At 42.7% G+C, this 13,427-nt stretch overlaps 1 protein-coding gene across 2 annotated transcripts in view; it reads left to right on the top strand.

The window, feature by feature from the left end:
• Positions 1-13,427, top strand: part of samhd1a (SAM domain and HD domain 1a) — a 67,196-nt gene that overhangs the window by 40,966 nt on the left and 12,803 nt on the right. For both annotated transcript variants that reach the window (XR_015759522.1, XM_043710809.2), the window contains exons 10-13: positions 2,566-2,657; positions 4,135-4,250; positions 6,544-6,683; positions 11,944-12,036. Coding sequence is in view for 1 of the 2 variants with exons in the window: in XM_043710809.2 (XP_043566744.2) it covers positions 2,566-2,657; positions 4,135-4,250; positions 6,544-6,683; positions 11,944-12,036 (441 nt within the window). In the remaining variant the exon portion in view is untranslated. The remainder of the gene's footprint in view (positions 1-2,565; positions 2,658-4,134; positions 4,251-6,543; positions 6,684-11,943; positions 12,037-13,427) is intronic.

The following is a 13,427-nucleotide window of genomic DNA, read 5'->3' as shown; positions in this document are numbered from 1 at the left end:
ATTGCTCCTGACAATCCAGATTTTAGATCCTCAGGGAGGAATGGGGAAAGAGGAAGAGTATGGCATTGCAATAGAGGATCAGCCATGATCATGATCAATAGTAGAGTAGACTGAATGGCTTACTTCTTTAATTTTCTATGTAAATATGACAACGACACTCACTCGCTTGTTTTCCCTTTTCATTAAACCTGTTCTTAGAACCTTTTGAAAGACAAGGCCCATCATAGAAACTCGTAGCACGAGGAGTTGTGGGCCAGAATTAGTGGTGTACAACCTAAAAAGCATATGTTTTATTCATGTTCTCTCTGTTGATGTGAGTACAGCTTCCAGGATGGGCTGTAGATGTCTTTCAAAAAGATGGTGATGTCCTCCCTTGAACCACTGCAGTCATGTGTTGAAGGTACTCCCTCAATGCTGTTGGCTAGATTGTATATGTCTAAGTCATAATGATTTGGAGGCGATGGTGCTCCCATATGTCTACTTCCTTGGCCTTCTAGGTTGGGTTGAATCCATCAGGATTCTGTGATCACACTTTGAGGGTGTGAATGTATTTGTGCAAACAGAGATAAAGGATTGATACCGTGAGCGGAAGGTGGTGAAAATAGGGTAATGCAGGGATTGACGCTTGACCCGTATCTATTCACATATTTTGATGCGGGAATCACATCTCATCCTTCTCAATACCAGGTTTGTTGACGACAAAGCTAGCTGGGAGTGAGAGTAGTAAGAAGGATGTAAAGAGGCTTTAGGACGATTTAGACAAGTTGAGTGAGTTGCCAAATATATGGCAGGTGCAATCTAATGTAGATCAGTGTGAAATTGTCCACTTGGTAGAGAAAACAGAATGGCAGAGTGTTATTTAGAGAACAGATTAGGAAAAGATTGATGTACAAACAATTATAGAGAACTGATGCCACAGACTAGAATATGAACCATGTGAATCCCAATATGAGATTTTAGATTAATCTGCCCCATTTTATTTATAGTGGGTGTGGGTGCCTCGAGGGAATGGTTTTAGAACCTTTTGGAATGGCTGGCAGCTCAACTTTGTAATGTATGACATGATGTACATTAATGACAACAAGAGAATCTTATGATTGCAAGTCTGAAAATGCTTCATTTTTAATTTTGTGTTATCAAATCTTGAAACTTGATAAGTATTTTTTGCCAATTTTTAAACAGCTTTCTTTAGTTCCTGGGAATTCTGACTGTTAACATCCTGCTTGCTTCACCCACTATTATCAAACTCGTTAACCTACCCTGGCTTCTGATCCAGCAACAAATTAACTTTAAAGTTCTCATTCTTGTTTTCAGATCTCTCCATTGGGTGGCCCATCCCTATTCCTTTAGCCTTCTCCAGCCTCCAGATCCACACATTCAATTGGATTGAAAAACTATGGGTTAAGTGGCTTTGACTTCTGTAATTAACTTAATCAGTAGCTAAGGTTCAATTCTGGCCTCTATTGCAATGCCCTGTTTTCATTGTTCCAACATTGGTGGCCATGTTTTCAGCCACCGAGTTCCGAAATTTTTAAACTTCTTCCCTGAATCTCTCCACCTCTTTTCTCTTTTTAAGATGCTTCTCAAAAGCTGCTATCTTTTAAAACCAAACTTATAGTCACTTGTCCTAATATTTTCAGATCGTTGCATGATGTCACTTTTTGTCTGAGGGAACTTTGTCTCAGTATAATTTCCTTAAAAGAGTTAAATTTCTTGTCTGTTTTCACTGTGCACTTTGCACCAGGTGGAGTTGCTGTTTATGTAAACCCAGTTCTGGCATGTAATAGTGTGGGGGAAAAAAATTGAGATATTTTTATGAAGTGTATTTCACTTTAAATGGTATGGAAAAGGTAAGTCCCAAAACCTTTGATTGAATGGAGTAAGATAAGGAGAGTGAGTAAAGGACCAATGGGGGTGAGGTTCTTATCAATCAACATATACAAAGGGCGATGAGATAGCTTACTGAACATGAAAACCCTCCATTCATCACAGAAACAATTAGAATTTGTGATAGTTGCGTTTTTTTTTTATTCGAAGAGAATGTGGGTGTCGTTGGCTGGGCCAGCACTTGTTTACCATCTCTTTGCTCCTTGATCTTTGTGTCATGCCAGGAGGGCATTTAGAGTTCAACCAGATTATGAAGTCCCATGTTGGCCAGACCAGGGTACGACCCAAAGGGACATGAGTGAACTCCATAAGCTTTTATAAAGTTTCAAGCATTTAGCTTTAAATTCCAGATTTTTAAAATTGAGTTCAAATTTCACAATCTGCTATGTGGGATTTGAAAACATGTGCCCAGAGCATTGACCTGGGGTCACTGGGTTAGTAATCCAGAACATTGCCACTATGCCACTGCCAGCCCTCCTTACAATCAGTAGATGAATGGCTCCCTTTTCTGTATTTGTCTTCATCTGTAAATAAAGTTCAATCAGGTACAATTAAGTACCCACTGACATTTTTGGCTGAATTACCCAATGTCAAATTCTGCTCCGGGATATCTGTCCAAGGACTTTATTGTACTCTAATGAACTAGAGTTTATTCCAGTTTTATGTTTTCCTTTGCAGGAAGTTGGAGACATGTATAACATGTTTCACACACGTAACACCCTGCATCGCAGAGCCTATCAGCACAGAGTGTGCAATATTATTGAGAGCATGTGAGTATAGCTACACTGAAGCTGTCTCTCTCTGGGACATCGCTTCAGTTTTATCCCTTTCATTCTGGCTTAAGGTTTTTCTTTCCTCCTGAAGGGACTCCTGCTAAGGTATGAGTCCATGCTTTCAGTAGTCCTCTGGCACTTCAAACCCTGAGTGTGAATGCATGTTGGTGAGAGTTGGCAGTTGATCAGCACATCCCAGGCAACCTCTAAGTCAAGCCTGTGTACCCTTCGCTAAGGGCAATGTTTTCACATTTCCTAGAGCCATACAGCTTGGAAACAGACTCTTCAGTTCAACCAGTCCACACCAACCTTGTTCCCAAACTAACTAGTCCCACCTGCCTGCGTTTGGCCCATATCCCTCCAAACTCTTCCTATCCATGTTTTTTAAATGTTAGTTGTGCCTGTGTCTACCACTTCCTTTGGCAGTTCATTCTACACATGAACCACCCTCTCTGTAAAAAAAAAAATTGTCCCTCGTGTCCTTTTTAAATCTTTTCCCTCTCACCTTAAAAATATGTCTGTTGTTTTGAAGTCCTTCATCCTAGGGAAAAGATCTTTAATATTCACCTATCTATGCCCCTCATGATTTTATGCACCTCTATAAGGTCACCCCTCAACTTCCTACACTCCAGTCAGAAAAGTCCCAGCCTATCTAGCCTCTCCTCCTAACTCAAATCCTCCATTCCCAGCAACATGCTGATAAATATTTTCTGAACCCTCTCCAGTTTAAATAATATCCTCCCGATAATGACCAGAATGGCACACAGTACTCCAATAGATACCTCACCAATGTCCTGTACAACCTCAACATGAAGACCCAATTCCTATACTCAATAGTCTGAGCAATGAAGGCAAGTGTGCTAATTGCTTTCTTAACTAGCCTGTCTACCTGTTATGCAAATTTCAAAGAATTATGCACCTGAATCCCTAGGTCTTTCTGTTTCACAACCCTACCCAGGGCCCTACCATTAACTGTTCCAATCCTGCCCATGTTTGTTTTACCAAAATGCAGTACCTTGCATTTATCCAAATTAAACTCCATCTGCCATTCCTCAGCCCATTTGACCCAATTGATCAAGATGTGTTTGTAATCTTAGATAACCTTCTTCGTTGTCCACTATACCAACAATTTTGGTGTCACCCCCAAACATACTAACCATGCCTCCTAAATTCTCATCCAAATCACTTGCAACCATTTTCTGTCATTTATGTAATTTCTGTCACATTCTCTTGGTCACGATTAGGAACCCTAACTGGTTTATATTTTCCTTTAATGCTCCTGTTTCACCCCATCATATGGATACTGAGACCAATAAGATACAGTTGTGGTTGTGTCTGATCAGCTATCCAAACTCCGTACAGACCAGTGATTAACCCTGAGCTACAGTCTGCTCCCTTCCGACACAGCGAATGGACCCTTTGAGCTATTGGATTCCTCTTGCTGACAGACGTTTGAAACTATTTCACCCTTCAGGATCACTGAGGCACTGGTGCTTGCAGATCCATACATCGAGATAAGTGGCACGGATGGGAAGCTTTATAAAATGTCTGAAGCAATCGATGACATGGTGGCTTACACCAAACTCACAGGTGAGCACTATGGATTGGAATGTTGTGAGGGCTACTGATCACGGTTGTATATCACGGATGAAATCAACACCACTCCTCCCCAACACCCCTGTACTGCCACCACCACCCACCACCAATGGTTCAGGATTATTATGGGAGCCCAAACCGAGGTCCCCTTCATCAGCAGTCCAGGGTGTTGTTCTGGAATACACATGCCCAGCAACCAAGCCGGATGTTTTAATGGGCTGTGTTGAAAGGTGAGTATGTAAAGTCATTGTGAGGTTTGGGTAGCAGTAGTTTAAGGGATTAGAATGCGAGTAGTGGTGGGAAAGTAGAGTGTCAGTATGATACCAGTGGAGCCTGTGTGCGAAGTGGCTGCCAATGGGGCTTAGGATAGGGGAAGGAGGTATTGAGTGTTTGAAGTTCAGGAAGCACCTGGAATGGGAGGGAGGTTAGTGGGTTAGAATATGGCTGGGGCAGGCTAACTTTTCCTGGGTAACTAACTGGAAGCGTAAGAATACAAGAAATTGGAGCAGGGATTAGCAGCATTCCAGGTAGAGAAATCACTGGCTCCAATGGGATTCATCCTAGACTGCTGAGAGAGGTAAGGAAGAAAATAGTGGGGTTATTAACAGAAATTTCCCAGGCCTCTCTGAACACAGGAGTCATACCAGGGGACCAGTAACTCTCCAAGGCCCCTCCAACAGCAGACCTGTAACCATTACCAGCTAGAAGGACAAGAACAGCAGGTCCATGGGAAATCCAAGTTCCACCATCCTAAGGTTGGGCGGTAAATGCTGGCTATCAGCGATGCCCATGTCCCAAGAGTAAGTCAACAAACTAAAGGTCTGTAAAGTTGCAAAAGATGGGGCAAAGGTTAACCCAGGAAAGTACAGACCTGTCAGCTTGATATTGATAGAGGGAAATCTGACAGAGGCCATAAAACAGGATAATGTAACTTATTTTTCTCCAAGTGTACAGTTAGCGCTAGATAGTTAACATGGCCTTTGTCAAGGGCAGGTCATGTCTGACAAACTAAACCACATTCTTTGAGGTGACACAGACAGTGGATGAGGTAGTGCTATGGATGTTGCATTTTTGGACTTTCAGAAATTATTCGATACAGTGCCAGATGGAACGGTGGTTAGCAAGTTAGAAACGTTCAGGATTGATGGATGCTTGGCTTCGAAGTTGGCTGCAGGGTAGATAGAAGTGGACATTTCTCAGATTGGAGGAGATTTGAAACTGTTGTTCCCTGGGGATCGATGTTGGGGCTCTTGCTGTTTTCTAATCTGTATAAATGATTTTGAGATGGGTGTTGAGGGCAAAATCTCTAAATTTGTAGCTGATACTCAGCTGGGGCAATTAGTGAATTGTGAGCATGATGGTCCCTCTGACAAGTTGAAAATGTGTTGCTGGAAAAGCGCAGCAGGTCAGGCAGCATCCAAGGAGCAGGAGAATCGAGGTTTCGGGCATGAGCCCTTCTTCAGGAATGGCTCATGCCAGAAACGTTGATTCTCCTGCTCCTTGGATGCTGCCTGACCTGCTGCGCTTTTCCAGCAACACATTTTCAGCTCTGATCTCCAGCATCTGCAGTCCTCACTTTCTCCTCTGACAAGTTGGTCAAATAAACAGAAACTTGGCTGATAAATTGCAATGCAGAGAAATGAGGTAATGAATTTTGGTAGAAGAAACATGGAGAGACACTACAGACTCGATGGTGGTTGAGGAAGGGGGAGCTTTGAAGGGAGAACAGGAGCACAGGGACCTTGTGGTTCAGGTGCGTAATTCTCTGACGGTGGCCAAGCAAGTTGAAATAGTAGTTAAGAAGGCTCACAGGATCCTTGGGTTTATAAAATAAGACATGGAGTATAGAAGCAAGGAAATAATGCTATACCTCTACAAATCATTGGTCAGACCACATTTGGAGTACTTAGGTGAGGTCACTTGAGCCGAAATGTTAACTCTGATTTCTCTCCACAGATGCTGCCAGACTTGCTGAGTTTTTCCAGTAATTTCTGTTTTTGTTGGAGTATCGTGTTCAGTTCTGGGCACCTTATTTAAGAAAAGATGTTAAAATCCTGGAGAGAGTGCGAAGGACGTTTACTAGAATGATGCCAGGAATGAGGGACTTTAGATACAAGGAAAGATTTGAGAATACCCTCTCCAAATGCTTAATGTTTCTCTGACCTGTGCTGGAATGTGATATTAATTATGTCTTGGAGCATTTTGTTTCGATAATCACTGTTTTATCAGTGCAGAAGAGACAAGAGTGTCCTGAGTTGACTGACATTTTGATTGTTACTTTTTGCAGATGAAATCTTCCAACAGATCCTGAATTCATCTCGACCCGAACTGAAACCTGCGCGGGAAATCCTGAACAACATCCTTTGTCGGAAGTTGTACAAATGGATTGGTCAAACTCAACCTGAAGCTGAAACGACCATCCAACCAGTAGGTATTTTGCACAGTGTAGCATGGTCAACATAAAAACTGATCAAATTGCTCAACTAGTCTAAACCAGTTCTTGTAATTCTCGTGAACCTCCTCCCAGTCAACCCTGACCCTGCCTCCAATCCTGTTTCCTTTCCTCTCTCTACCGTATTAATGCACCCTGTATTAATGCTTTCAGCTTCAATCATTCCATCAGACAACACATTGCACATTCTCATTGCTTTCTGTAGAAGGAAAGTCTTCTAGTTTAACTTAATTTGCTAGTTGCTGACTTCTACTAATTCTTCCTTGTGTTGGTCACAGAGCCTAAAGCAGGGAAATAGACTTTGTTTCAACTCATCAATGCCGACCAGGTTTCCCAAAATAAACTAGTCCCAATTGCCTGCGTTTGGCCCATATCCCTCTTATCCCTATCCCTTTCCTTTTCATGTAGCTATCCAAATGTATTTTAAACGTTGTATCTATACCTGCAACTATCACTTCCTTTGGCAGTTCATTCCACATACAGACCACCCTTGTGTGAAAAAGTTGCCCCTCAGGTTCCTTTTAAATCTTTCTCCTCTCATCTTTAAACCTAGGCCTCCTAGTTTTGGACTCCCCCATCCTTGGGAAAAGACTCTTACTATTCACCTTATTTGTTGCCTCTCATGATTTTATAAACCTCTGTAAAGGACCCTTCAATCACGCTATACTCCATTGAAAGATGGCCCAGCGTATCCCGCCTCTCCTTATAAACTCAAAACCTGCAGTCCTGGCAACATCCTGGTAAATCTTTTCTCAGCCCTCTCCAATTCAACAATATCCTCCCAATAGCACGGTGACCAGAACTGCACACAGTACTCCAGAAGTGGCCTCATCAGAATTATGTACAATTTCAACATGGTGTCCTAACTCCTGTACTCAGTGGTCTGAGCAATGAAGGCAAGCGTGCTAAATGCCATCTTAACCACCCAGTGATGCAAATTTTAAAGAACCATATCCCTGAACCCCTAGTCCTTTGGCTGATAACACTACCCAGGGCCTTATCATTAACTGCATAAGTCCTGCCTTTGCTCGTCTTACCAAAATGCAATACCTCGCAATTATCCAAATTAAACTCCATCAGCCACTCCTTAGCCCATTGGCCCAATTGATCAATATCCCTTTGTAATCTTAGCTGCAATTACGGTCTACTAGACCATCAATTTTGATGTCACCCACAAACTTACTAACTTTGGCATCTTCCAGTGAAGTCATAGAGATGTGTGGCATGGAAACAGACCCTTCAGTCCAACTCGCCCATGCCGACTAGATATCCTAAACAGTACTTAGCCGATTTCCCTCTAAACCCTTACGAATCATTTACCTGTTCAGATGTATTTTTAAATGTTGTAATTGTACAAGCTCCTGCATTTCCCTGGCAGTTCATTCAAATCATCCTCTGCATGAAAAAGTTGCCCTTTGGATCCCTTTTAAATCTTTCCCCTCACACCTTAAACCTATGCTGTCTGGTTTTGGATTCCTTACCCTGGGAAAAGACCTTGTCTATTCAATCTATCCATGCCCCTCCAAATTTTATAAACTTCTGGAAGGTACCCCCCCTCCTCAGTGTTTGACATTCCAGGAGAAAAGCCCCAGCCTATTCAGCCTCTCCTTGCAGCTCAATTCCTCCAACTCTGACAGCATCCTTGTAAATCTGTTCTGAGCCCTTTCAAGTTTCGCCAACATCCTTCCTATTAGCAAGAAGGCCAGAACTGAATGCAGTACTCCAACAGTGGCCTAACCAATGTCCTGTAGAGGAACAGTGTGACATCCCAACTCCTGACCAATAAAGGCAAGCAAACCAAACGCCACCTTTGCTTACCCCGTCGAACCGAAACTACTTTCACAGGGTTAGGAACATGCATTCCAAGGTCTCTTTGCTCAGCAACATTCTCCAGTCATTTTGGGAGATTATTTTTACTATTTTAACTCTCCCAGCTGCGTGCCATATGTGATGTAATGTACAGAGACAGGTATGTTTGTTCATCTCTGCTACCTAGTTACCCCTGTGGTAGACCTTGATGAATTACCCACGGGTGGAAACTGGCCTCATTTCTGCTTTCGTTTGAACTTCTCCAGCTTTAATGCCCGACCATCACTCTGATATCTGGATCCTTGTCAGATGTCATGACTTTATTGGGAAAGGGAATATATACAGGGTAAACAAAATTCTGACTTTGATTCTTGCCGTAATTAGATTACTTACAGTGTGGAAACAGGCCCTTCGGCCCAACAAGTCCACACCGACCCGCTGAAGTTCACCCACCCAGACCCTTATGTTTACCCCTGCACCTAACACTATGGGCAATTTAACATGGCCAATTCATCTGACCTGGACATTTTTGGACCGTGTGAGGAAACCGGAGCACCCGGAGGAAACCCACGCAGACACGGGGAGAACGTGCAAACTCCACACAGAGTGTCGCCTGAGGCGGGAATTGAACCCGGGTCTCTGGCGTTGCGAGGCAGCAGTGCTAACTACTGTGCCACCGTGCTCTTGCAAAGATTCTGTTATCTGTATGCTGATGGTCATCCTTCAGTTGAGTGAGTGATCAGATGAACGAGAATGTTGTATGAATTCTTTATTTTAGGTTTGTGTCCGTTTGCCCACATGGAGAAGGAGAGGGATGCTGTATGTCTGTAGCATCTGGGTATTTTTCACGCTCTTGGCACTGGCCCCTTGTTATTAGCACTCAACTGATCAGGGCTTGTTGCCGGGTAGAATTTCCTTGACACAAAAGATCCTAGGTGCTTTTCAGTTTTTCTCTTTCTTCCAGCTCAAAAAAATGTGTAAAACTTGATTTTCAAGTTGCAAACAACTTTCCTAGTATTGCAGTTATAGCAGTCCAACTCCTACTTTAGGTTATAGCCTTTTGAATAAAAAATCAGCAAACCAGGGCTCCCACAGGAAAGTAGTTGAGAATGAGTTTGAATAGAACATAGAACATAGAAAAGTACAGCACAGAACAGGCCCTTTGGCCTATGATGTTGTGCTGAGATTTAATCCTAATGTAAAATATAGTAACTTAACCTACGCACCCCTCAACTCACTGCTATCCATGTGCATGTCCAGCAGTCGCTTAAATTGTCCCCAATGACTCTGCTTCCACCACCACAGCTGGCAACACATTCCATGCATTCACAACTCTCTGCGTAAAAAACCTACCTCTGACGTCTCCTTTATACGTTCCTCCTAATATCTTCAAACTATGACTTCTCGTACTAGTCAATCCTGCCCTGGGGAAAAGTCTCTGGCTATTGACTCCATCTATTCCTCTCATTATTTTGTACACCTCGATCAGGTCACCTCTCTTCCTCCTTTTCTCTATAGAGAAAAGTCCAAGCTTATTCAACCTTTCTTCATAAGGCAAGCCCTCCAGTCCAGGCAGCATCCTGGTAAACCTTCTTTGCACCCTCTCCAAAGCCTCTGTATCTTTCCTATAGTAGGGCAACCAGAACTGGACACAATATTCCAAGTGTGGTCTCACCAGGGACTTGTACAGCTGCAGCAAAACCTCATGGCTGTTAAACTCGATCTCCGATTAATGAAAGCCAAAACAACATATGCTTTCTTAACAACTCTATCCACTTGGGTGGCAACTTTGAGGGATCTATGTACTTGCACACCCAAATCCCTCTGTTCCTCCATACTGCCAAGAATCCTGTCTTTAATCCTATATTCAGCATTCGAGTTCGACCTTCCAAAATGCATCACTTCGCATTTATCCAGGTTGAACTCTATCTGCCATTTCTCAGCCCAGCTCTGCATCCTGTCTATGTCGCGCTGCAGCCTGCAGTAGCCCTCTATATTATCGATGACATCTGCAAATTTACTAACCCATAACTACCTCATCCAAGTCATTTATAAAAACTGGAATAAGGAGGAAATACTGAGAACAGCTGGTTGTTCCCAGAAACTGCACGTTCTGACCATGTATTTTGATTCTTTGGCAGCTAAAGTTCTGGCTTCATTCCCAGTGTTGCTAAAAGTTTCATTCACACCTCTTAAACTTTACTCCTCATTATCTCCCGAGCACATCTGCAGTGCTGTGCTCTAAGTCTGTCCTATGCTCAGTCTGCAACTCTGTCCTTTTGCTTGCTGTTCACCATTCTTCTCTTGGAAACATAAGGACTTTCACTAGCTCATATGCACCATAGAAAGCATTCTATCCAGACACTTCATAGCTTGGTATGGCAACTGCTCTGCCCAGGCCCATAGTAAACTGCATAGAGTTGTGAACATAGCCCAGTCCATCATACAAGCCAACCTTCCGTCCACTGATTCTATCTACACTTCCTGTTGCCTCGGGAAGACAGCCAACATCACCAAAGACCCCTCCCTTCTTGTTTATAATCTCTTCCAACCTCTCTGTCAGGCAGAAGGTACAAAAGCTTTAGCACACGTACCAACAGGTTGAAGAACAGCTTCTTCCCCACTGTTATTAGACTTTTGAATAGACCTCTCAAATTTCAAATCTAAAGCTGATTTTATTTTTTATTCACCTTCTTTGCAGTCAGATCTTTGTTCTATCACCCTGTGATCCTTGTGTATTGTGATCTGCCTGTACTGCATGTAAAACAAAACTTTTCACTCTACTTAGGTCCATGTGACAATAATAAATCAAACCAAATCAAATCACACAGGAAATTCTATTCCTTCCTTTTTCCAGATGTGTGTGGTCTAACCTGCACCACGCCCCATTCTCCCATCTCTCCTGCTTTTGCCCCATTGGCTCCTGGTTCAGCAACTCCTTGTTTGAATTTCTGTCTGAGCCAAAACCTTCTACCAACTCCGGTCTGTTCTGCATCCCTGAATTTCTTTGGATCCTCCTTTTGCCACCATATTTTCAGTTGTCTAAGACCTAAAGAGTGAGATTTCCTTGTAAATCTCTAATTTGCTGTCTTGCTTGCTTTAAGAAATATCTTTGAACATATTACTTTACCAATTTTCTTTGTTGGTCATCCATCTTAATCCTAATAGTTGCTTTTGAGGTTTCGTGTCACTTAATTTGATAACTTTTTGAAATACCCTTGGATGTTTACTGCGTTCAAGGTGCTATATGAATAGAAAGAGTTGTTGCTCAGTTATTTGGGTGAACATTGGTTGAACATTTTTAACATGAATTTGACCGTTTTGCTTTTGCTTTTGAGGTTTGATGGAAATTTTATTGTAAAGTAACTTCATTTTTGCATAAAAAGAACTTCAGGACAAACTGTCGCAATCTTCTAATTCTTTTAGGAAGAAATCAATGAGCTGAACAATCAGATTGCTGCAGCTATCCCTTCGACACCTCTCGATGTAAAACTGGCTCCAGAAGATTTCATTGTAAATGTAAGTGTTTGGATTGTTGAGGTTGAGTTGCTTCTACTCCCCATCCTTGAATGAAAGGTCAAAGGTTCAAATTGTGAGCGTTACTGAATGAGCTTATTGTATTACAGACATCAACTGAAACTTTGATTAAAGTTCCTCTACATGTGAGCTCGGGAGAATTAAACTCTTATTCTTCTGGCTCAAGATCTCTGCTGAATAATGTTTGTCTACATAAGCTTTGGCTGAGGGATCGTCACCTGAGTAATGTTTGTCTACATGAGCTTTGGTGAGGGACTGTTTAGTTTGTTTGAGATGCAGCTGCCAGTATTTACCCTGCCAACTCAACTGAAACTAAATGTTCTCTTGTCTAACTTGACCCATTAATCTGACTGCGTTCCACTTCATCTTGAAAATACCAGTGAAATGTCAATATTAATTCGTCGTTTCCAGTGTGCAAGAATGTACACGCGCGCACACACGTGCATATGACACACGCTGATTCACACGTGCACATAAAAGTCGCAGTACAACAAGGGCGGAGTTGTTGATGAATCAAGTAGTAAATTACTGACCAGTTTGTGCTGCAATTAATCCAGAAATGTAGTGCTTGCCTGGGTTAATGTGCCCAAATCTGTGGAGTGGGACTTGAATATGCTAGATTCATGCTCGGGGCCAAACCTTATGCACTGAGTGTTCCTGCTGACGGAGTTGATAATCTACTGAGGTCAACCTAGAAACACTCATTTGATATTCCCTCTTGGCCAGAGTGTAAGTTTGCAAACTGTTGTGCCTGCATTTCAATGTGAGGAGATGAGTCTAGTTAATAGTGGAACTAATGGTAACCGTGCATTCTTGGAGCTTTCTCATGGCACCACAGAGGAGATCTAAGATCTTCTTCTGAGACTGGCTGTATTTTATCTTCACTGAGCTGCTTTGTGCAGGAGGTGACATCAGTAATGGTGGAGCCCTGTGATGGTGCTATGTGTTCGAAATTGTCGAGTCAACTTTGGATTTCCTCTTTGCCAGCCTAAGTTGATTTGTCTTTAATTTACTGTTCCTCCTTTTTTTTAGATTATATTACATTACAGTGTGGAAACAGGCCCTTCGGCCCAACAAGTCCACACCGACCCGCCGAAGCGCAACCCACCCATACCCCTACATTTACTCCTTACCTAACACTACGGGCAATTTAGCATGGCCAATTCACCTGACCTGCACATCTTTGGACTGTGGGAGGAAACCGGAGCACCCGGAGGAAATCCACGCAGACACGGGGAGAACGTGCAAACTCCACACAGTCAGTCGCCTGAGGCGGGAATTGAACCCGGGTCTCAGGCGCTGTGAGGCAGCAAGTGCTAACCACTGTGCCACCGTGCCGCCCACAATCTTCTTGATTGTGGGGTGCTTGTTCT

This window comes from Chiloscyllium plagiosum, unplaced genomic scaffold (genome assembly GCF_037043375.1).
Source record: "Chiloscyllium plagiosum isolate Xiang-an unplaced genomic scaffold, Cpla_swu_hap1 HiC_scaffold_15, whole genome shotgun sequence".
NCBI lineage: Eukaryota > Metazoa > Chordata > Chondrichthyes > Orectolobiformes > Hemiscylliidae > Chiloscyllium > Chiloscyllium plagiosum.
This window is presented reverse-complemented; position numbering and strand designations above follow the sequence as displayed.